Source organism: Brienomyrus brachyistius, chromosome 21 (assembly GCF_023856365.1).
Source record: "Brienomyrus brachyistius isolate T26 chromosome 21, BBRACH_0.4, whole genome shotgun sequence".
Classification (NCBI taxonomy): domain Eukaryota; kingdom Metazoa; phylum Chordata; class Actinopteri; order Osteoglossiformes; family Mormyridae; genus Brienomyrus; species Brienomyrus brachyistius.
Window position 1 is genome coordinate 7,469,937 of NC_064553.1, and position 23,752 is coordinate 7,493,688.

A 23,752-nucleotide genomic window follows, 5' to 3' on the forward strand; every position below is an offset into this window, starting at 1 on the left:
ACCATTTTTCATGCCGTAACAGTGGCAAAATCATGGATTTGGACAGAAAGCTGACGTTAAGCGAGACAGCCAATGGTACGGCAGCTTATTCCGAGGTCTGCTATACGCTGGAAATAGAAAGGTGGGGTGCTTTGTTATATTCAGGAAATAATTTCTTTATTTTAATAAACATTTATCGTACAGTTACATTTATCACAGCTTAGTTTGTTTGAATGATTAAGGTAGGAAAATTTGTTGCTTACATATATTCCCCGATCTTTCAACTTAGTATTTCCATTGGTGGCTACAAGAGTCGGTTGTCAGTGCTCTCCCCTTACGGGGGGCCGTGGGGTTGAAATGGGGGTCCGCAAGGAGGGCAGCGAATTGTAAATGGCATCATTGTGGTTCTTGGCGACAGCAGTTTCTATAAAATTATTGTCTTAGAACCGGAGCAGGAATCGCGATTTCACAGCCAAGTATAACGTGTAAACATCGTTGTCGCTGATAAGGACACAGCTAGCTCATAATCTTAACGACGATTATATTGTTGTTAAATGAAATATTGAATTCACCTGCTTTGGTGACCAGTGGCATATCACTTGAAGAAAAGTTGAACGATATCACTGTACAGTACGTAGCTAGCTAATCCAAATACCTCATGAAAAATAGAGTTTTGCTTACTGGTCACTAAATATTTTAAGTCAAACATTTGGTGTTGCCTGGTAAAATGATAATAATATTAATAATAGATCCATCCATCCTCTCACCACTTTTGCTAGTCAGAATCACAAGGGTGGCTGGCAGCCTATTTCAGGCAGTGTGGTGGCGCAAGACTGGAGTACACTCTGGATGGGGTACCAGCTGGGGCAACCCTCCTTTGTATATATTAAAATATATTAAAAGTGCAAGGAATTGTACTTGGGGTCTTATTTGCAGATCTGCACACGATAAATAAGAGGCATATACTTTCAATACTAGAGTTCTAAATCCATTGCTTTTGTCTTTGTGCGATTCTCTCCCATCTCCTCCACAGGAATTTATCCAGGAACTGAATGATGATAACCAGTAACCAAAATCTTCGTGTTTTGTTTCTCAGGGTAGTGAGATATATCGTCAAGTATGAAGAGAAAAGCTAATCTTTCCAAGCTACTGGGTGGCAGGCAGTGCAAAGAAAGGGCATCACTAGTGGAATCTACAGCCCCTTGCAGTGCAATAATTCCTTTCGCTCCATTGGCTGCTAACCTGAAGGATTCTCAGCAGCCTTCTGTAGGGACTTCACAGCAAAGAATGCACCTCGTTTCAACTCAGAATAATGGTGACTTCCTTCGATTTCTGAATGAGGACAGAAAGAAGGCATCACTGTTTTGCGACTTGGTCGTTATCGTGAACGGGAAGAGGTATAGTGCCCACAAAGTGGTGGTGGCCTTTGGGAGCAGCTACTTCCACAGCAGACTGAGCAGAAGCCCTGATCTGAACGTAGTAACTGTGAACAACATGGAAGAGTCAGCCTTTTGTCACTTGCTTCAGTTCTTGTACACGTCAGAATTTGTGATCTTTGAGAAAGAGATTCCGATGTTGGTGGAGGCCGCCAGGTTACTGGACATGACGGATGCTGTGAGGCTGCTAACGAGCGAGGAGGTTCCGGAAGCTTCAGCCCAGGTACAGGAAGTGACTACAGACGTACCACAGGAGGAGGCCCAGCCAGATCCTTCTGAGAGCAGCTCAAAAGTATTGAGCGGGGGCAAGTGCACCCACTGCAGCCGAATATTTTGCTACAGGAAGTCCTTGGAGAACCATTTGGCCAGGAGTCACAGTATGGCCGAAGGTTTGGAGGAAAAAGAGTGGAACTCTCACAAAGCTGGCCCACAAGTGACCAGGCGATCTGCGCGTAGGAGGAAATGCCCGGCTAAATTCGAGGAGGGTGATAAGGACAGTGAGGGTATGTCTGACAAGGCTAGCCCGAGCAAGTCCAACAGTGAGGAGGTGTCAACCCTGACAGAAGAGGAGAATGATGAGCAAAAGGAGGAGGATGAACAGGATGAGGAGGAGGGCAGGGAACCTGACGGAAGGAGTGAGTTCACTGGAGAGGACAGACCGTACAATGAAAACTTGGATGAACCAGAAAAGAATCAACAGAATGAGCGTGAAGGAGAGGAAGATAGCCTTGGGGCCGACGTCCCGGAGCAGTTGTATCCAGATGGACTGATGCCGCTCATAATTACGAGCTCCAACAAGAAAACACTAAAATGTCCTAAATGTGAAAAAACTTTTGACCGGGCAGGTAAGTCCTAAGCCAACTATAGAATTCCAACTACTGCATACACATCTATAAAGGCAACTTCGATAGTCGTGGTCTATATGTTCTTGAAAAGTGTTCAAGTCTCCAAAACCTTTAATACTGTCCTGCATGAGCTTAATTTTGCTCCCTTCCTTCTTGTCGAAAAAGTCACTATTCTGCAAGGTAGGCGTCATGACGATTCCAGTGCCAGACTTTAGACACAAAGAACGTGCTCAGTCTCTCACATCTCCATCTCTGTGCGTAGGAAAATACGAGAGTCACACGCGAGTTCACACGGGGGAGAAACCCTTTCAGTGCGACGTCTGTCACCAGTGTTACTCGACAAAGTCCAACCTCACTGTTCACAAGAAGAAGCACAATATCGGAGTGCCGTTTCAGAAGAAGGAGCACCGGTGCCCGTTTTGCAATAAGTTACACGCCAGCAGGAAGACACTAGCAAAGCATGTCAGGAGGTAGGTATCACTCATTGTGAAAGGGCTGCGAAGGGGATCACTGCACAAACGCATGTCTGTACATAAGATTCAGTTATACTTCATTAGCCTCTTTAATGAATTAGAAAAATGGCCAGTGCTGGCCATTGGCCTACTGTGTAGCATTCATTTTCTAATCCGATGCCTTTCCAGAATGTCGCGCCTGTGTATTACCACGCTGTACACTGAACATTACTGCTTTTTCAGATTCCACCCTGACCACATTCAAGAGTTCCTTTCGATGAAGAAGAGAAAGAGTGAAACTTGGAAATGTGACGTGCGTGACTTTATGTTATAATTTAGTTTAGGGTCTTTTGCTTTGAGCTTGCATTTTTGTTTGCATTTGAGATGGTTATTGTTGGGTCGCTGTCGTCGCACGGCTACCAGATTTACGGGTTTAATTCCCACCCTGGTTCTGTGCGTGGACTTTGCATGCTCTCTCTGTTTGCTCTCTTTGTTAGGAGTGAAAACAAATGGATCTAGCTTTTTGTATGCTGTTCTTCAGAACACCATGGCCGTTCATGGATCAAAAATGGATGTACAGTATTGTAATATTAGCACAGTGCCGCGTTGTCTGTATGACCATTAGTAGAGAAACCAAACTGAAGCGCAGACTATGGCATGCTTTTCATTCTGGCTGTAGCTATGCAGGTTTTTCCATGATCGCTGTGTGTCATCGTTCCGGAATGCGTGACGGTGTCCTTGCTGTTCAATTGGTCAGATCTGCCATAGGTCCTTCACCCGTCGGCCACACCTGGAAGAGCACATGATCCTCCACTCGCAGGACAGGCCCTTTAAATGCGCATTTTGTGACGACTATTTCAAGTCGAGGTTCTCGCGACTGAAGCACCAAGAGAAATACCATTTAGGTAACGCTGGTGCTTCTGCACGTCGGACGAGAGTTTGTTCAGGAGTCAAGGAGGGTGGAGATTTGAGTCATTTTCACAAGGGTCAAATATTTGTTAATTTCAGGACCATTTCCTTGTGAAATTTGCGGCAGACAGTTCAATGACACGGGAAACCGGAAGCGTCACATCGAATGCACACATGGCGGGAAAAGAAAATGGACCTGCTCCACTTGCGGAAAATCTGTACGAGAAAGGTAATGCTGTATTTGTAAAGCTTTTAAGTTACGTTTGTCAACCTCTAATGGATGGTCATGTGTACTACAAAAGGAAAGCCATCCTATAGATGGTAAAACTAGGTTACCTTCACAGCTGGTCACTGATAGTGTACTGTAGCTGTCGGCCGTCTCGTCGAAAATTACATTCTGATAAGTTCGAAAAAAATTCTGTCGTCTTTTGATTTGTGGCTCAGATTAGCATAATATGTCTTGGTGATGACAGCGGATTGATTATTTCGCCAGTTGAACCAAAGTCTTGTATTTCAGGTCAATGCAATACCATTTGCTATGTTAACAAAGGACTTCCGGTAATGAGAAAAATGTTTTGGGTGGAATTCAGCTGATTGAGTCTTTATTGAAACTATCAAAACTTTTTTTTAGAACTACTTTAAATGAGCATATGAGGATTCATAGTGGAGAGAAACCTCATCTTTGCAGTATTTGTGGCCAGAGTTTCCGGCATGGAAGCTCGTACAGGTGAGTTCAGGCGAACATGCAGGTGTGTGCTTATGTAAGACAAAGGGTCGAGTGACTGATGGAAACTGAAAGTAAAAATCAACAGAAAATTAATGACCAGAGTCACAACAATCTGCTGTTTGAGTTTCCTTTAATATTTACGTATTACGTCCATGCATTCATATCTGTGCAACCTTCAACTTTTCATAATTCTCAGCAATCTTTTTGTTGTCAGGCTACATCTTAGGGTCCATCATGATGACAAGCGGTACGAGTGTGACGAATGCGGCAAAACCTTCATTCGGCATGATCACCTAACAAAACACAAAAAAATACACTCAGGTAAATACATCCTGCTCTATTGATGACCGATCTCGTAGGTAAACAGCCTGGTGACTTCAGAACACTTGGCTTCTGACGTGGCTCTCTCGGGTTTGGTATATTTTCCGTCTTCCATGACTAAATCTAAATGACTTGCATTAATCACACTTTCTTTTTGATTGTAATGTGGCTAAGATGTACTGTTTTGCAAAAGGCGGGTAAGTTTAATTCAGTCTGTAAGGCAAGTGCGCCCAAAGCCTTCGCAAGAGGAATTGAAAAAATACCAAGGAAAGTGCCCTGTTCCTTCCTGTCATGCTGTAATAATTTTTTCTGTGCATGTTTCTTATTTATATTCAGAAAATAATGTAACATCCTTTACATCTGCTGTCCCATAATGTCATGTGATCTAATTGCACTTCCTGCATGTTTGCCATCTCCTTTGTATTAATTCTTAATTAAAGGTACGAGGGTCTAAGTACATGCAGTGTGACGGCAAAATGAGCCAATCGCGTCGCGCATGCAAAAGTGGTTCTCATCTTGCAAATGCACTGGCAGACGATCGTCATTTTTGCTGCAGGAGAGAAGGCGCATCAATGTGAAGAATGCGGCAAGTGCTTCAGGCGTCACGACCACCTGACAGTGCATTATAGGAGCGTTCATCTAGGGGAGAAGGTGTGGCAGAAGTAAGCAAAGCCGCAGCGTTTCGTAAATGACCGTCTTTGTCCTGCTCCACTTTAGCTGACCTGTTATTAATGGCATCACAAATAGGAACCAACTGAAACCGAATTTTGCCTCGGAATAGGTACAAGGCAGCACTGCATCAGTGTGAAGTCTGCAAGAAGGAATTCAAAGGAAAGTCCAGCCTGGAGATGCATTTCCGGACCCATTCAGGTAACGCAGAAACAGATTGGTTCCTTTTACAGGATACGCTGTTTCGGCACCAGGGGCCAGCCGTGTCACGCTAACTGTCGCTGTCTCCACTCTGAAGGGGAGAAGCCGTACAGGTGTCAGATCTGCAATCAGACGTTCAGGATAAAGAAGACATTAACGAAGCACATGGTGATACACTCGGACGCCCGGCCCTTTAACTGTGCGCACTGCAGTGCCACCTTCAAGAGGAAAGACAAGCTGAAGTATCACACAGACCACGTCCACGGGAGTAAGGCGGCGGAGTCGGCCACGACTGAGCCGGGCGAGGACAAGGCCGGTGCCCTCGCCGCGTCGTACCAGGATAAGATGTATCCGGCCGAACGCGGCAAGGCGTACCCGTCTGAGCGGAAGGCCATCCTCCAGGGGGCGGGCCCCGACACCTGCGTGCCAGTTACGCTCGTTCCAGTTCCCATGCCAGAGGTCTCCAGCCAATCAGGTCTCGGTGGCCACGCCCCCCATGGTATCCTCCAGACTCAGTCTGAGGGGCAACCAACAGCTGAATACCAGCCAGCTGCCGATCTCGTTTTCTTAGAGAAATACACTCTCACCCCTCAGCCGGCCACAATCGTCCACCCGGTGCGAAGCGACCAGATCCTCGATCCCAGAGAACCTTCTTATCTGGGTACTTTACTTGGACTGGATGCAGCTGCCCAGGTGCAGAACATCTCAAGTGCAGATCACGGCCATTGAAAGCTGTACAGATGTTTCTTTTTGCTATGAAAATGTGCTGACAACTGTACACAGGTTTTTATGTGTTTTTTTCAGCATAGTCTTTATGGAAAGTGAAAGGTTGATTCTGGTCATTTTAATCTGGCCTCATTCTGTATCTGTCTCCAACATTCCTTGAAGATTCCTGCACATTCCTGCAGTTTTATTCTTGAAGGGGAACGAAATACTTCCAGAAGAATGGATTCATTACCAGTTTTCTGAGTTTATCGTGCATCATTAATTGTACTTAAAAGTAAAATGTGGGTTTTTCCATGACTCAAAAATAAACATTGATTGAAATGATCTTTGATTGTATTCTGTGTATTTGTGGCAGAATGTTGTCGTAATTATACCGGGTCAGAATGCAGTTGGAAAGTGCCGGGGTTGTAGAGATGCACTGGATGTTTTCAGGGACACCGAAATGTTTTAGATTTAAATCAGTGTAAAACACTGTGTCCCAACCGGGTCCTCTGGGACTTGCAGACAGTCCACGTTTTTCTGCAACCTTGGAGGGAGCAAAATCTGAAACTTTTGGTTGGGTTGGGAAACACTGACTTGTTTGACTAGATACATTTACTCCTGCCCAGGGTACACTGTGACCTCCTGGATTATTCTTCAATGCTGGGTGAGAGTTTGATTTTCTAGGCCTGCTTTTTTCAATATCCCTGTTTTTGAATTATAAAATCTATGTAATATAAAACATTATCCTTGTCCTGGACATATATCAGGCCGCATATTTCCTGTCATCGTTACACTGATAGAACCATCTCATGTATTTTTAATTTATATTATCCCCATAGCATAGGTTTATACACAGTCCAGCCTCACTTTGCTCTTAATGATTCTTAACTTCATGCTTCCACAGCTGTTAAGTTTGTATGATCATTCCTGTCAGCAGGGGGTGCTAGAGTATGCTAATGATGTGTCACAGTGAATCTGCACCTTTTCTGGAATCTTGCTCAGAGGTTTGGTACCAGCTACCATCGAGTTTACATTAAAGGTGGGTTTAATCCATAAACACTTTGGTAAAACCACAAAAGGGAATGTTGTCCTAGTATTCTCACTGTCTTCTTGAGTTTACTAGTCAAAGAAATTGGATTGCAAAACTTTAAGGTCAAAGCACATTACACTCACTTCAACGAGTATGAGATGTATATTAATTAAAACGTTTAAACTGCAAACACTCAATAGAATGTCTAAAAGGGATAGAAAATATATTGTTTAAATAGTTGCTATTTTGTGAAATCACCGCCTAAAGAATGAAAAGTTTGAAATATATTTATTTTTATTTCTTAATTAAAATGTATAATTGAACAAATCGTAAAGCTCTTCTGTATGGTAGTTTACTGACGATGACCAGCCCTATCAATAAAAAAATTACTTAATTCATGGGTATATGGATATATGATCACCTGTTATTTAATAAATTAATTAACTTTGGCTTAAAACTGTATCGATGCAATATAACACTTACCTTCTCAGTTTTAATATGGTATGCCTGAAAAATAAATTTAGGAGTATGACTTAGAAATGCATTTTGGAGGTGAACTTAATGTACATCATTACCGATTATTCCAATAAATCATGTGTGTCAATGCACAGTTTTTCACAGCAGTCATAAGTATCATTGAACTTACATCCCGTGTAGCTCATTTGTCCATTCTTACAGGATCCTGTGCCGTGGAATCGCCTCATTACAGGACTGTAAGTTCTGGCTCTACAAAGGATATAAACAGTCTCGCCCTGTGGAATATAGTTAGTCTGACTCGGAGCCTGTAGATTATGTTCGGCAGGTATTGGTGGTATTGAACACGGAGCTGGTAAAAAGTGACAAACAATTAGCAATATTATGATTAAATGTTTAATAAACAACAAAAAAACTATATACTTTCTTTTGACAAAGAACAATACTCACGCAAACAAGTTGGAGGGTCGTGCCACTGGCCATTTTGACATATTGTATGATTCCTGTCCATAAATGTATAATATCTGTTACACTGATACGTCGCTTCCCCTCTCTTATTCTCAATCACGTCGCCATTGTCAATCTTTGGAGGTGATCCACAACCTTGACCTAATGATACAATGTATTATTATAGTATTACTATTTTAAAAATAATCAAATATTTTTTCTGTTTATTATTTTAATGGAAATGCACAGCAATGTATATCCTTTTTGATGTTGTATGATGATTAAATATCTCCAAAAGACAAAATAAAAATAAAATAGAATATAAATATTCATGCTGTAAATGTTCAAAATGACAGCAGTTTACACATTATGACAATGATTCATTACATTGTATGTACAGTAGTCCCCCATGTCCACAGTCTCAGTTATCTGTGGTTTACCAAGATCTGGTAAAAAATTGTGTGTAATAGTTTTTCTATTGTTCCTTCGTCCTTTGAAGGGTATAAAGAGCGTGATCACCCTCACTTTTGGTTATCCATGCAAGATCTTGGAATGTATCAGCCACGGATTCAGAGGCACTACGGTACTGGAAAAAAAGCTTAGTGATCTTAAAGTCAAAGAAATACTACCCACCAGGTCTAATTGGCTCAGGATTGCCTTGTGCTCCTTCGATACCTACAGGGTTTCATAAATATTGATTGATTATTGCTGGTACAGCGCACCTCCTGTGAAACTTACATAGTTGATTCAACATTTAGAGTTCTTTAAATATCAATTTTGTTTCCAATTAAATCATTCTTATTTTGCCCTAAACGTGTTGCAGGTGCAATGAATCACAAGTTTCCTGTAGCCCAGTTATCATGACAGATTACGTGTTCTACTGTAATAGAACCTCACTGCTCCATTCATAAATTATTTTAACTATTCAGAAGACTTCAGTATAATCACATTTATAATCAAGTGTTTACATATGGAAAAGTTCTTCAAAAATAACGTGAGTCTTCTACATTTTACCCAAGTCATATAAGCTCTTTATATGACCCTCAAAATGAATATACAGGTCATATTAACAATGTGTCATTAGACTTTCAGTCTTTATTGATGGAAAATACGTATGACATAATGTACCTTCAAACATATGTCATACATTAATGTACAATCCATATTAAATGTGTGTCCTTTATGCATGTCAAACGCATATTAAGTTAATGTTTTGTCAAGCATATGTTCTACATTGATATACAATACATATTAAATGAATGTTTTGTCATTAGTTGTTTTTATATATAATTCTTTGAACTCATTTGAATCATAGACAATGGTTCCACACAACTAGAATGGGGGTTTTTTTTTTTTTGAAAAGGAAACATCTTTCACTTTGTTTACTGGGATTATCACCTGAATTTACTCATGTCTAATTTAACCAAATGACTGTTGAAAGATCATACATATCTTTCATACGAATAATATAAAAACAATATACATTTTGATTAAGAAACAACAAGCAATAAACATGTATTTCCCACTAATTTAATATGGTATCAGGCATGGTAAAAAAAAAAAGTTCACGTAAAAAGTTACATATTTTTCCTATCAGCGCCTTATATGTCAAGTGTGTATGTTGGTATGAATGTGGCTATAATCATACAAGAGACAAACACTGACTTATATAATGACAACACACATTTACAACAAACGAGTAAAATGCTTGATAGTTATAAACTATCAATACATGGTCCAAAGCTAACTAGGGAAAGTGTAACATTAATCAGCCTGAGTAACTGAAATCCTCGTCTACTAAGAAGGATTTTTGATCCTTCAGTTTTTGACACAGAGCAGTACTGTATCAATCTGACCTGTCTGCTGGAACTAGCAGAACAATTCCATCTAATATGTAACAGCCTTAAAGTTTCCATTTTCCCAGTTACTGATTGAATCGTGTACTACAGTATGAGAAGTGATTCCTCTGGAGAGCAGAACCAGAACATTTGGTTGTACTATCCACTTACCATGATGACGTTATTTCAAGAATGTTAGACTCTGTGTGGCCACCTCTGACTGGATCTATTTTTTTATTTTTTTTTGTAAATTCTGGCTACACAGCCATCTTCCTGGCAAAATAACTGGATATAACTGGACCACCACTTGCCTACAGCTCCACCCAACACCAACGTGTTGATGAACAGCCAGATACAGGCTCCGCCCCTACTCAAGCATGCTTGGGAGCCACCCGTTTGGAAGGATCTTCCAGAACAGTGAGTGAAGGACCAGCATTAAGGTCAGCTTCCTCGCAAGGAGAGCAGCGCTGCTCAGACAAGTGACCCCTCGAGACTGGAGAACCTGAACACCAGTTTGTTTGACCTCCCAACTTTCAGAGAAACCTGGGGATGGATTAAGGGACCCGGACCTGGACTGACCAACCCCTATCTTTCAATGTGCCTTATGTTGAAGTGTATTACTTATTATATACCAGCCTCTCCTGGCTGAGACCTGCGAAGATCTGTTGTTTGCTTGTGTTTGTACACCCAACCACAATACTCACGTGAACAAAGTGGACTGGCAGTCCATTGTCCATTATTACAGGTTACTTTGCTGTTCCCATTCAATTCATACCCTTCGTCACACAGATAAGAAACTTCCTTTTGATTCTGTTTAACCACGGTTGCATGTTCAACTGCTACAGGAGCTCCACATTTTTTACCTAAATGGAGGGGAAAATGTTATCATTAGCGATCTTGTAAGATTTTGATTATTTGGGTTATTTACACTGAACAAAAATATAAACGCAACACTTTTGTTTTTGCTCCCATTTTTCATGAGATGGACTTAAAGATCTAAAATGCATTCCAGATACACAATATTACCATTCCTCTCAAACATTTCTCACAAATCAGTCTAAATGTGTGATAGTGAGCACTTCTGCTTTGCTGAGATAATCCATCCCACCTCACAGGTGTGCCACATCAAGATGCTGATCTGACATCATGGGTAGTGCACAGGTGTACCTTATACTGCCCACAATAAAAGGCCACCCTGGAATGTGCAGTTTTGTCTCACAGCAAAATGCCACAGATGCCACAAGCATTGAGGGAGCGTGCAATTGGCATGCGGACAGCAGGAATGTCAACCAGATCTGTTGCTCGTGCATTGAATGTTCATTTCTCAACCATAAGCCGTCTCCAAAGGCGTTTCAGAGAATATGGCAGTACATCCAACCGGCCTCACAACCGCAGACCACGTGTAACCACACCAGCCCAGGACCTCCACATCCAGCAGGTTCACCTCCAAGATCGTCTGAGACCAGCCACTCAGACAGCTGCTGAAACAATTGGTTTGCATAACCAAACACTTTCTGCACAAACTGTCAGAAACCGTCTCAGGGAAGCTCAACTGCATGCTCGTCCTCCTCATCGGGGTCTTGACCTGACTCCAGCTCGTCGCCGTAACAGACTTGAGTGGGCAAATGCGCACATTCGATGGCGTCTGGCACGTTGGAGAGGTGTTCTCTTCACGGATGAATCTCGGTTTGCATTGTTCAGGGCAGATGGCAGACAGCGTGTGTGGCGTCGTGTGGGTGAGCGCTTTGCTGATGTCAATGTTGTGGATCGAGTGGCCCATGGTGGTGGTGGGGTTATGGTATGGGCAGGCATCTGTTATGGACGAAGAACACGGGTGCATTTTATTGATGGCATTTTGAATGCACAGAGATACCGTGATGAGATCCTGAGGCCCATTGTTGTGCCATACATCCATGAACATCACCTCAGGTTTCAGCAAGATAATGCACGGCCCCATGTTGCAAGGATCTGTACACAGTTCTTGGAAGCTGAAAATGTCCCAGTTCTTGCATGGCCAGCATACTCACCGGACATGTCACCCGTTGAGCATGTTTGGGATGTGCTTGACCGGCGTATACGACAGCGTGTACCAGTTCCCACTAATATCCAACAACTTCGCACAGCCATTGAAGAGGAGTGGACCAACATTCCACAGGCCACAATTGACAATCTGATAAACTCTATGCGAAGAAGATGTGTTGCATTGCATGAGGCAAATGGTGGTCACACCAGATACTGACCGGTTCTGAGTCCCCAGACCCCCAATAAAGCAAAAAACTGCACATTCCAGGGTGGCCTTTTATTGTGGGCAGTATAAGGTACACCTGTGCACTACCCATGATGTCAGATCAGCATCTTGATGTGGCACACCTGTGAGGTGGGATGGATTATCTCAGCAAAGCAGAAGTGCTCACTATCACACATTTAGACTGATTTGTGAGAAATGTTTGAGAGAAATGGTAATATTGTGTATCTGGAATGAATTGTAGATCTTTAAGTCCATCTCATGAAAAATGGGAGCAGAAACAAGAGTGTTGCGTTTATATTTTTGCTCAGTGTAGTTAATAAGAATGTAGCATTTGCTGCTAAATAAGTCTGATGTTTTCTTTAGTAACGAATGCTCTTGGTCACAGCCATGCCTTACAAATCTATATACTGTTAACTCAAACCCGACAACCCATTGAGGGAGGGAGAGAGAAAGAGAATGTGAGAGAGTAGGAGAGAGGGCGAAATCCCTAAGTAGCATGGAAGCAACGTCAGCAATCCCACGCAGACACTGAAATCTTTTAAACTGTTTATGGAAATAATGGATGTCATGCTCTTTAGGCCGAGGAGGTAACGGGCCATCGCAATTGTTACTAGCGGTGTAACAGTTCATCGATTCTAATTGATATATTGATTGATAAGGTCATAATACACTGTAATTGATTCAACTAAATATCCATTCATAAACTAAATCTGTGAAAAAATCTCTCACACAAAGCAATCTAGAGACTCACCTTTGTAGAGAGTGAAGACCACATTACTGTACATTTTACATAGTTTAGTACAACTATGTTCCTAAGTTTTCAAAGCAAGTCATACAAATCCCCAAATTATTTTTTGTTGTTAAAGTACGAACACCAGACAATATTTCCTGTGCACACGTTTTGTGTTTTTGATAGTTTTTTTAAATTTTAAAACACTTAATATAGTTTAAGATATTCTGCTGTTAAAATGAAACATTTAGAACTATTGTTATATCTTTTTGAATTCAAATTAATTCCACTAAACTCAACTTGTGTTTCACTGTATTCAAAATATTCATCATGCATTACTGAACATAACTGAATTGTATCGGGTTGCAGTAACATTTCAGATATCGCCGGATATGGAATCTATTACTTACAAAATAGAATCGTATCGTGCCAAAACGTACGATTCACACCTGTGATTGTTACCAAAGTAAAGTCCAAAAGCCAGCATCTGTCATGGTATAAGGATATGTTAACATTGTCGGCTTTTATTTCCCGCTGGTTATATCTATCTACTTACAAAAATGATGATTTCCATCCATTGATGTATGATTACTTTGTTTCTCACTCAAATAGAACAACAATCACAATAGGTATTAAATCAATGACATAATTTAAAAATAAATCCCAGTATGACTCAAAGTGGCGGGTGGTGCCCAGCTAATTTTAGCCTTTGCATTGCAATAAACACAGCAGCAAAGGAACCATGAAATGACATCTTTAGTGAGAAATGACAGGCCAGCAGTAAATGCAACAAAACTGTGGATAAACTTCTTGATATGAGACGTTCATCTGTCTGCACACCCAAAGGGAAGGAGTGGATTCTCATGCACCTGCAGGAATATTATGTTTTCATTGAATGGCCATCCATCCATCCATCCATCCATCCATCCATCCATCCATCAGTAAAGGGTGACGATATGTGAAGGGTTAGTCTGGAGCTTATGCCAGTCCTGAAGCATTTTGCAGGGAACACCCTTAATGGGATACCTGTCCATTGCAGCGCATCCACATACTCTTTCCCACTTGCACACACACTGGGAAATTTCACTTAATCGCAAGTGAAGTTCAGTATCAAAAGACTTAATAAATAATACTTACTCTCTACACACTGAGGCATCCTGTTCCATTTTCCATTATGACAAACGCTATTTTCATTCCCTTGAATTTCATGTGATTCAGGACAACCGTATGTCACTATTGAACCCTCAGAGAATTTCTTTTGATGTATGCCAAAAATGAATCCATCTTTTACAAAAGGTGGAGGATCACAGTCTTCACCATATACTGTTCAGAGGATGAAATACGGAACGAGTAAGTCCGAACACTCTGGTTTCTTTTCATTTTCTTTTAATGTATAATAGTATATAACACAAATTGTCATTCCCTAATTTTGACGATATATACAGGACAATCAATGTCTCTCACATCTTAAATGGAGAACTCTTACCACTTTGAAGTGCTGGAGATGAAATGTAAAGTGCAAGGAATGCACATAATTGTATAACTCCCATTTTATTCCGAATTCAACTTGTATTTAATGCTTCTTAAGATGTGTCACTGATCTGTCACCTGCCAGTGAAATCAATGAAGCTTAAATACTCCAAAAGGTTAATCATTTACTGCTGTTTAAACAGAACTGTATTCGCAGGAGTGAACTGTTACTTTTGCTTATGGATCGACTCAATAATTAATGTATAATGACAATCGGTTACAAGCAGAAAACTATTTTGGGGTATTATGTAATACAATAGTGAGAGTTTCTCAACCCGGTCGTCAAAAATGAGGAATTTATTGAACAAATAATAGGATGCAATAGGGCAGGTAGGCAGACGACAGACGAAATCAGTCAAAATCCTGAAAACAACAGGGCAACTCACCAGGAGAGCAGACAAGCCCAAAGCAACCCGAAGTGGCTTTTCCGAAAGCTTCGTAATGCCAAGTAGGTTGTCATCAAGTACTTAAGTCTCTAATTAGCACGCGCCCGTTACCCTTCGTAACTAAAATAGCTCACTGTCTTGTTTGTAGGTTTACCAGTGCTCTGATCCACTTTTAATTTTCTATGTTGTTCCTGTTTTTTCACTTTTTGTCTGCTGTCTTGTCACAGACACACAGAGATCGGCCAGAAGAGAAGACAAACACATTGACACTCTTTCTTTGGACCATGCAATAATGCTGACGATATAATAAAAGGTCAATTTTGCAATATAAAACTATAAAGTCGACTATAAAATTGCGGAAAAAAGGGGCTCGTTGCTGTAACGCCTGTATGCCATTTGAGTACATAACAGGAATGTGCACTACGCACAACTGACTCGAGAATGACCATGAAAATTAAATCCAGTTCATAAATCAGTTGAAAACATGGTGCGGAATCACAATTCGATTTTGAATATAAGGAAGTACAATTAAAATGGAACTGATTTCACATAAATTCATATACATCATGCAAGTCCAGCTTTAACAATACAGCTTAATAAAACTACATACAATTTTCTTCTGCCTTTGAAAATCATGTATTTAGGTGAATGAGCCTATCTAAGTTTTCCCGGGATGCAGGCTGGGGGTTAAAGATGTTTCACCATTCAGTTTGTAACAGGTTCATATCGGTGTGCTGATAGGATAAGTCAATCTAAGGGCATCGGCTCCTCAACCTGCCCAAACACACACTTTGCCAGACACAACGTCTGGGTGATTTACAAATAAATATAAACACAGTCCTGCTCTGGCGAAGACCGTCACCGGGCAAAGGCTACAAGGTGTTAAACATCACTTCTGGGAACAAATGAACAAAAATCTATTAAGCACACAATATGTCTGCTGGCCTTCAGCCTTTCACTAAATAGCAAGGTCATAGTCCGCTGCTGTGGACTGTTGACTATGTTCCTGTAAACAGCTGCTGACTGGACGGTGTAACATTCTGTGTGGACGTTCACAAGTGAATAATCCATCAGTATGGTTCCTGTCATGCCCGGCTCGTCCGCTCCTCGTGTGTGCCACGCCCCCTAATTACCCACGTGTGATTTCCTGATCCTGCCCAGTCGTGTCTTGTTTCCTGCTGCCTTGTTCCGTGTATTTAAGTCCTGGTCTCCCCAGTTTGCTTGGTCTGTCATTGATGTTAGTGGCGTTACATGTCTCCTGCTCCCCGTTACCTCATTAAACCCCTGTTTTCCCGTTATCCCGCTTGCCTGCCTGCTCCTTCCACGCCCTACCACACGATCGCCGCTTACCTCCGCGACCGGTCGTGACAGAATGACAGACCAGAAGAAAAGGAGGAAGCAGAGGAGAAGGAAGCCCCTGCCTGAGCCCATCCGACTGGGCACATGCTCCCTCGCCGACTCCTGGTCTTTCGCTGAGGACGAGAGAGAGGGGCTCGTCCAGGGCTCCGTCCCTGACCCGTTCCATAGGGGAGTCCACTTCATGGTGAGAGTCGGGGCTTCCAGCAGCGACGAGGAGGACATTCCTTTCTCGTATCCCGAGCTGGAGCCGTTCGCTCCGGATGAACTACCGCCCCTGTACCGGTATAATCACCGGCCCGAACACCTGGCTAATTGGGGAGGTATTAGGGCCGTAAGGGACTCGATACCCCGGGTCCCGAAGAGGACCGCGCCCGTCTCCCCCTCCCAGGACGTGCCAGTTCTGCCTGCGCTATCAGCGCAGCGCCAGCCTCTGCAACCTGCGCAGCCGGAGCAGCCATCGCCGCTGTCCGGTAGATCTGCGCAGCTTCCTCCACCTGCGGCTTGCGCTCCCGCGCAGCCGCCATTGCCGGCGGACCCCGCTCCCGTGCAGCCGCCCCCACTGCAGCAACCTGCAGCTCCCGGGCCGGCGCCCCCACTGCAGCAACCTGCAGCTCCCGGGCCGGCGCCCCCACTGCAGCCACCTGCAGCTCCCGGGCCGGCGCCCCCACTGCAGCCACCTCCTGTTCCTGACCGCGCTCCAGCTCCCGGGCAGGCGCCCCCTCTGCAGCCGCCTGCTGCAGCTCCCGGGCAGGCGCCCCCTCTGCAGCCGCCTGCTGCAGCTCCCGGGCAGGCGCCCCCACTGCAGCCAGCTCCTGTTCCTGTCCAGGCGCCCCCACTGCAGCCACCTGCAGCTCCTGACCGCGCTCCTGTCCCTTCTCCCCCTGTGACAATTTCTCCTTCGCCCCGGCGAACTCGACCCCGACCTGGGGTCATGTCTGTGTCCCGTAAAGGGAGGGGACACAGACGCAGGGCTGGGGTCCCGCCCGCCCTGCCCCCTGGCTCGCCCTGCCTCGCCTGCGCTGGGGCTCGGTTGGCGCCTGCGGGTCCTGGCCCTCCGGGTCGGCTGTCGCCTGCGGGTCCCTCTCCGGTGCCTCGTCGCCCTGCCTCGCTCCCCTCTCCGGGTCCTGGTCGGTCGCCTGCGGGCTCCCCGATGGCGGCTCCTCGGTCGCCTGCGGGGCCCCTACCTCCGGCCCTCCCCCGGACATCGCCGCCTGCTGCGGCTCCCCCCTCCTCCGTGCCTTCGCCCTGGCCCCTTCCAGCTCCCTCGTCCCCTTCCCTGGTGCTCCCTCCTGCTCCCTCCCTGGCCCCTCCGCGGGTCCCTCGCCCTGTCTCCTCTGCCCCTTCTCGGTCCCCTCCGGCTGCCGCCCGTCGCCCGCTGGGGCTCCCCTTCCTTCCCCCTCCTTCTCTCCCTTCTTTCCCATCTCTGTCCCGCCTGTCTTTTCTCCTCCTTCCGCCTTTGTCCCTCGTCCCTTCGCTCCTCGTGTTCCTCCTTCTCCCTCTGGGTTCCCTCCGTTCACTCCCGGTCCTTTTGTCCCGCCTGTTCCCTCTGTGTCTCCCTTTCTGGTCTGTCTCTCCGCTTTCCCGGCCCTTTGTCAGCTCCTGTCCTATGTTCTGTCTCTTGCCTTGTTTTGTGCTTCGGTCCTGTTCCCCGTCGTGCGTTAATTCTGTTCTTGTTTTCCAGGTCCTGTTCTGCCTCGTCCCGTCCGTCGCCCCCTTCCTTGGCGCGCCCGGTGTAGCGCGCCTTTGGGGGGGGGTTCTGTCATGCCCGGCTCGTCCGCTCCTCGTGTGTGCCACGCCCCCTAATTACCCACGTGTGATTTCCTGATCCTGCCCAGTCGTGTCTTGTTTCCTGCTGCCTTGTTCCGTGTATTTAAGTCCTGGTCTCCCCAGTTTGCTTGGTCTGTCATTGATGTTAGTGGCGTTACATGTCTCCTGCTCCCCGTTACCTCATTAAACCCCTGTTTTCCCGTTATCCCGCTTGCCTGCCTGCTCCTTCCACGCCCTACCACACGATCGCCGCTTACCTCCGCGACCGGTCGTGACAGTTCCATCTTTGCTTCTGGCTGATGTCCTGTTTCATTTTGTTGTTGCACTCCTGAGTCACAGTGTATCTTTGGCCCCACATATACTGTAAGCTTCAATGTAACATGAGATTTTCTGCTCTTAAACAATATTTGAGGGAGTGGCGCAGTGGTTAGCACTGTTTGCACAACGATAAAATTTGTCGAGCAGGGGAATCATTTATATCCCAATTAGCCACTCTGGCATAAGCCAAACACATGCAAGCCATATTAAAATTGTAGTGCAACAATTTTTATCGTATGTATATTTTAATGTAATATCTTTAGAACTGCATCCCATAGGTGTCTATGGTTAGTCTGCAGAAGTCATACATAGGCAGTCACAGGCCTATATGACCCATGATTTCTGGTAAGAGACATTGCTGTTGAACTTTTCAAATGTATTTGTCTGGTGCTTCAATCGCCACAGAAAGAATGACATTCACTCCCGTTATATTCGAGAGAAGCCCCACATTTCAATTGCCAGTAGCTCCAAAAATAGGCAACTTCCAGCAGAACAACCTAGTTGGATAGACAACACTGAAGCTCCTCTAAAACATATCTTTTTCAGTTTTTGGCTGAAGTGCCCTTTTGAATGAGCATATGAGGATTCATAGTGGAGAGAAACCTCATCTTTGCAGTATATGTGGCCAGAGTTTCCGGCATGGAAGCTCGTACAGGTGAGTTCAGGCGAACATGCAGGTGTGTGCTTATGTAAGACAAAGGGTCGAGTGACTGATGGAAACTGAAAGTAAAAATCAACAGAAAATGAATGACCAGAGTCACAACAATCTGCTGGTTGAGTTTCCTTTAATATTTACGTGTTACGTCCATGCATTCATGTCTGTGCAACCTTCAACTTTTCATAATTCTCAGCAATCTTTTTGTTATCAGGCTACATCTCAGGGTCCATCATGATGACAAGCGGTACGAGTGTGACGAATGCGGCAAAACCTTCATTCGGCATGATCACCTAACAAAACACAAAAAAATACATTCAGGTAAATACATCCTGCTCTACTGATGACCGATCTCGTAGGTAAACAGCCTGGTAACTTCAGAACACTTTGCTTCTGACGTGGCTCTCTCGGGTTTGGTATATTTTCCGTCTTCCATGACTAAATCTAAATGACTTGCATTAATCACACTTTCTTTTTGATTGTAATGTGGCTAAGATGTACTGTTTTGCAAAAGGCGGGTAAGTTTAATTCAGTCTGTAAGGCAAGTGCGCCCAAAGCCTTCGCAAGAGGAATTGAAAAAATACCAAGGAAAGTGCCCTGTTCCTTCCTGTCATGCTGTAATAATTTTTTCTGTGCATGTTTCTTATTTATATTCAGAAAATAATGTAACATCCTTTACATCTGCTGTCCCGTAATGTCATGTGATCTAACTGCACTTCCTGCATGTTTGCCATCTCCTTTGTATTAATTCTTAATTAAAGGTACGAGGGTCTAAGTACATGCAGTGTGACGGCAAAATGAGCCAATCGCGTCGCGCATGCAAAAGTGGTTCTCGTCTTGCAAATGCACTGGCAGACGATCGTCATTTTTGCTGCAGGAGAGAAGGCGCATCAATGTGAAGAATGCGGCAAGTGCTTCAGGCGTCACGACCACCTGACGGTGCATTATAGGAGCGTTCATCTAGGGGAGAAGGTGTGGCAGAAGTAAGCAAAGCCGCAGCGTTTCGTAAATGACCGTCTTTGTCCTGCTCCACTTTAGCTGACCTGTTATTAATGGCATCACAAATAGGAACCAACTGAAACCAAATTCTGCCTCGGAATAGGTACAAGGCAGCACTGCATCAGTGTGAAGTCTGCAAGAAGGAATTCAAAGGAAAGTCCAGCCTGGAGATGCATTTCCGGACCCATTCAGGTAACGCAGAAACAGATTGGTTCCTTTTACAGGATACGCTGTTTCGGCACCAGGGGCCAGCCGTGTCACGCTAACTGTCGCTGTCTCCACTCTGAAGGGGAGAAGCCGTACAGGTGTCAGATCTGCAATCAGACGTTCAGGATAAAGAAGACATTAACGAAGCACATGGTGATACACTCGGACGCCCGGCCCTTTAACTGTGCGCACTGCAGTGCCACCTTCAAGAGGAAAGACAAGTTGAAGTATCACACAGACCACGTCCACGGGAGTAAGGCGGCGGAGTCGGCCACGACTGAGCCGGGCGAGGACAAGGCCGGTGCCCTCGCCGCGTCGTACCAGGATAAGATGTATCCGGCCGAACGCGGCAAGGCGTACCCGTCTGAGCGGAAGGCCATCCTCCAGGGGGCGGGCCCCGACACCTGCGTGCCAGTTACGCTCGTTCCAGTTCCCATGCCAGAGGTCTCCAGCCAATCAGGTCTCGGGGGCCACGCCCCCCATGGTATCCTCCAGACTCAGTCTGAGGGGCAACCAACAGCTGAATACCAGCCAGCTGCCGATCTCGTTTTCTTAGAGAAATACACTCTCACCCCTCAGCCGGCCACAATCGTTCACCCGGTGCGAAGCGACCAGATCCTCGATCCCAGAGAACCTTCTTATCTGGGTACTTTACTTGGACTGGATGCAGCTGCCCAGGTGCAGAACATCTCAAGTGCAGATCACGGCCATTGAAAGCTGTACAGATGTTTCTTTTTGCTATGAAAATGTGCTGACAACTGTACACAGGTTTTTATGTGTTTTTTTCAGTCTTTATGGAAAGTGAAAGGTTGATTCTGGTCATTTTAATCTGGCCTCATTCTGTATCTGTCTCCAACATTCCTTGAAGATTCCTGCACATTCCTGCAGTTTTATTCTTGAAGGGGAACGAAATACTTCCAGAAGAATGGATTCATTACCAGTTTTCTGAGTTTATCGTGCATCATTAATTGTATTTAAAAGTAAAATGTGGGTTTTTCCATGACTCAAAAATAAACATTGATTGAAATAATCTTTGATTGTATTCTGTGTATTTGTGGCAGAATGTTGTCGTAATTATACCGGGTCAGAATGCAGTTGGAAAGTGCCGGGGTTGTAGAGATGCACTGGATGTTTTCAGGGACACCAAAATGTTTTAGATTTAAATCAGTGTAAAACACTGTGTCCCAACCGGGTCCTCTGGGACTTGCAGACAGTCCACGTTTTTCTGCAACCTTGGAGGGAGCAAAATCTTAAGCTTTTGGTTGGGTTGGGAAACACTGACTTGTTTGACTAGATACATTTCCTCCTGCCCAGGGTACACTGTGACCTCCTGGATTATTCTTCAATGCTGGGTGAGAGTTTGATTTTCTAGGCCTGCTTTTCTCAATATCCCTGTTTTTGAATTATAAAATCTATGTAATTTAAAACATTATCCTTGTCCTGGACATATGTCAGGCCGCACATTTCCTGTCGTCGTTACACTGATAGAACCATCTCATGTATTTTTTATTTATATTATCCCCATAGCATAGGTTTATACATAGTCCAGCCTCACTTTCCTCTTAATGATTCTTAACTTCATGCTTCCACAGCTTACTTTGTATGATTATTCCTGTCAGCAGGGGGTGCTAGAGTATGCTAATGATGTGTCACAGTGAATCTGCACCTTTTCTGGAATCTCAGAGGTTTGGTACCAGCTACCATCGAGTTTACATTAAAGGTGGGTTTAATCCATAAACACTTTGGTAAAACCACAAAAGGGAATGTTGTCCTAGTATTCTCACTGTCTTCTTGAGTTTACTAGTCAAAGAAATTGGATTGCAAAACTTTAAGGTCAAAGCACATTACACTCACTTCAACGAGTATGAGATGTATATTAATTAAAACGTTTAAACTGCAAACACTCAATAGAATGTCTAAAAGGGATAGAAAATATATTGTTATTTTGTGAAATCACCGCCTAAAGAATGAAAAGTTTGAAATATATCTATTTTTATTTCTTAATTAAAATGTATAATTGAACAAATCGTAAAGCTCTTCTGTATGGTAGTTTACTGACGATGACCAACCCTATCAATAAAAAAATTACTTAATTCATGGGTATATGGATATATGATCACCTGTTATTTAATAAATTAATTAACTTTGGCTTAAAACTGTATCGATGCAATATAACACTTACCTTCTCAGTTATAATATGGTATGCCTGAAAAATAAATTTAGGAGTATGACTTAGAAATGCATTTTGGAGGTGAACTTAATGTACATCATTACCGATTATTCCAATAAATCATGTGTGTCATTTCACAGTTTTTCACAGCAGTCATAAGTATCATTGAACTTACATCCCGTGTAGTTCATTTGTCCATTCTTACAGGATCCTATGCCGTGGTATCCCCTTGTTATAGGATTGTAAGTTCTGGTTCTACAAGGGATATATAGAGTCTCGCCCTCTGGAATATAGGTAGTCTGACTCGGAACCAGAAGATTATGTTCGGCAGGTATTGGTGGTATTGAACACGGAGCTGGTAAAAAGTGACAAACAATTAGCAATATTATGATAAAATGTTTAACAAACAACAAAAAAACTATATACTTTCTTTTGACAAAGAAAAATACTCACGCAAACAAGTTGGAGGGTCGTGCCACTGGCCATTTTGACATGTTGCATGATTCCTGTCCTTTAATTTAAAATATCTGTTACACTGATACGTCGCTTTCCCTCTCTTATTCTCAATCACGTCGCCATTGTTAATCTTTGGAGGTGATCCACAACCTTGACCTAATGATACAATGTATTATAATAGTGTTACTATTTTTTAAATAATATTGAATATTTTTTATGCTCATTATTTTAATGGCGATGCACAGCAATGTATATCCTTTCTCATGTCGCATGATGATTAAATATCTCCAAAAGACACAGCAAATAAAAATTAAATAGAATATAGATATTCATGCTGTAAATTTACATAATGACAGCAGTTTACACATTATGACAAGGATTCATTACATTGTATGTACAGTAGTCCCCCATGTCCACAGTCTCAGTTATCTGTGGTTTACCAAGATCTGGTAAAAAATTGTGTGTAATAGTTTTTCTATTGTTCCTTCGTCCTTTGAGGGGTATAAAGAGCGTGATTTTCATTGAGCCATCATCCGTGGATACATGATATTATTTCAGTGCTCTATCGTTTTTTAAGAAATAGGCTGAAGCGTCATAATCCCTTTCAGCTCAGAGGGAGAGTACAGTTGTTTATTCTACAGTACTGTATAACTGGACATGTGCACTATACTTTATTATTACTGCTTTTAACATGGGTAATGCTTTATTCTGTATAAATTTATCAATTACCATTTGTAATTCCTGAAAATCACACCCATATGGGGTCCACGGATAGTTAACTATCACCCTCACTTTTGGTTATCCATGCAAGGTCTTGGAATGTATCAGCCACGGATTCAGAGGGACTACGGTACAGGAAAAAGCTTAGCGATCTTAAAGTCAAAGAAATAC

The 23,752-nt window shown here is 43.5% G+C and overlaps 2 protein-coding genes across 10 annotated transcripts in view; one reads left to right on the forward strand and one right to left on the reverse strand.

Annotated features, from left to right (window-relative positions):
• zbtb41 (zinc finger and BTB domain containing 41) lies at positions 1 to 21,263 on the forward strand. 5 transcript variants are annotated; one of them, XM_048990046.1, is made up of 11 exons: positions 1 to 121; positions 1,076 to 2,260; positions 2,523 to 2,730; positions 2,956 to 3,025; positions 3,470 to 3,617; positions 3,721 to 3,850; positions 4,253 to 4,348; positions 4,563 to 4,669; positions 5,226 to 5,331; positions 5,451 to 5,539; positions 20,318 to 21,263. In XM_048990046.1, exons 2-11 carry the CDS (start codon positions 1,099 to 1,101, stop codon positions 20,947 to 20,949), a joined length of 2,748 nt encoding a protein of 915 aa, XP_048846003.1. In that variant the 5' UTR covers positions 1 to 121; positions 1,076 to 1,098; the 3' UTR covers positions 20,950 to 21,263. The 5 variants fall into 5 exon arrangements, with proteins under 5 accessions (XP_048846003.1, XP_048846004.1, XP_048846001.1 ...); XM_048990047.1 differs by lacking the exon at positions 5,451 to 5,539 and adding an exon at positions 20,132 to 20,220; XM_048990044.1 differs by lacking the exons at positions 5,226 to 5,331; positions 5,451 to 5,539 and adding exons at positions 19,907 to 20,012; positions 20,132 to 20,220.
• Positions 4,462 to 23,752, reverse strand: part of LOC125717086 (complement factor H-like) — a 24,576-nt gene continuing 5,285 nt past the window's right edge. The window contains exons 5-9 of one of the 5 annotated variants that reach the window (XM_048990057.1): positions 8,832 to 8,873; positions 8,202 to 8,360; positions 7,924 to 8,103; positions 7,761 to 7,784; positions 4,462 to 4,641 (exon numbers count right to left, since the gene is read on the reverse strand). In XM_048990057.1, coding sequence (XP_048846014.1) covers positions 7,771 to 7,784; positions 7,924 to 8,103; positions 8,202 to 8,360; positions 8,832 to 8,873 — 395 coding nt within the window. In that variant the 3' untranslated portion in view covers positions 4,462 to 4,641; positions 7,761 to 7,770. Of the gene's footprint in view, positions 4,642 to 7,760; positions 7,785 to 7,923; positions 8,104 to 8,201; positions 8,361 to 8,831; positions 8,874 to 22,580; positions 22,761 to 22,858; positions 23,018 to 23,752 lie in introns of all 5 variants that reach the window. The other 4 variants (XM_048990056.1, XM_048990055.1, XM_048990052.1 and 1 more) reach the window with 4 other exon arrangements.

Coding starts and splice junctions, on each gene's coding strand:
- zbtb41 (XM_048990046.1), top strand. CDS start 1,099: ATGAAGAGAAAAGCTAATCTTTCCAAGCTACTGGGTGGCAGGCAGTGC. Junction 3,026..3,469: donor GTGAAACTTGGAAATGTGAC/GTGCGTGACTTT, acceptor TCAATTGGTCAG/ATCTGCCATAGGTCCTTCAC. Junction 4,349..4,562: donor CGGCATGGAAGCTCGTACAG/GTGAGTTCAGGC, acceptor TTTTGTTGTCAG/GCTACATCTTAGGGTCCATC.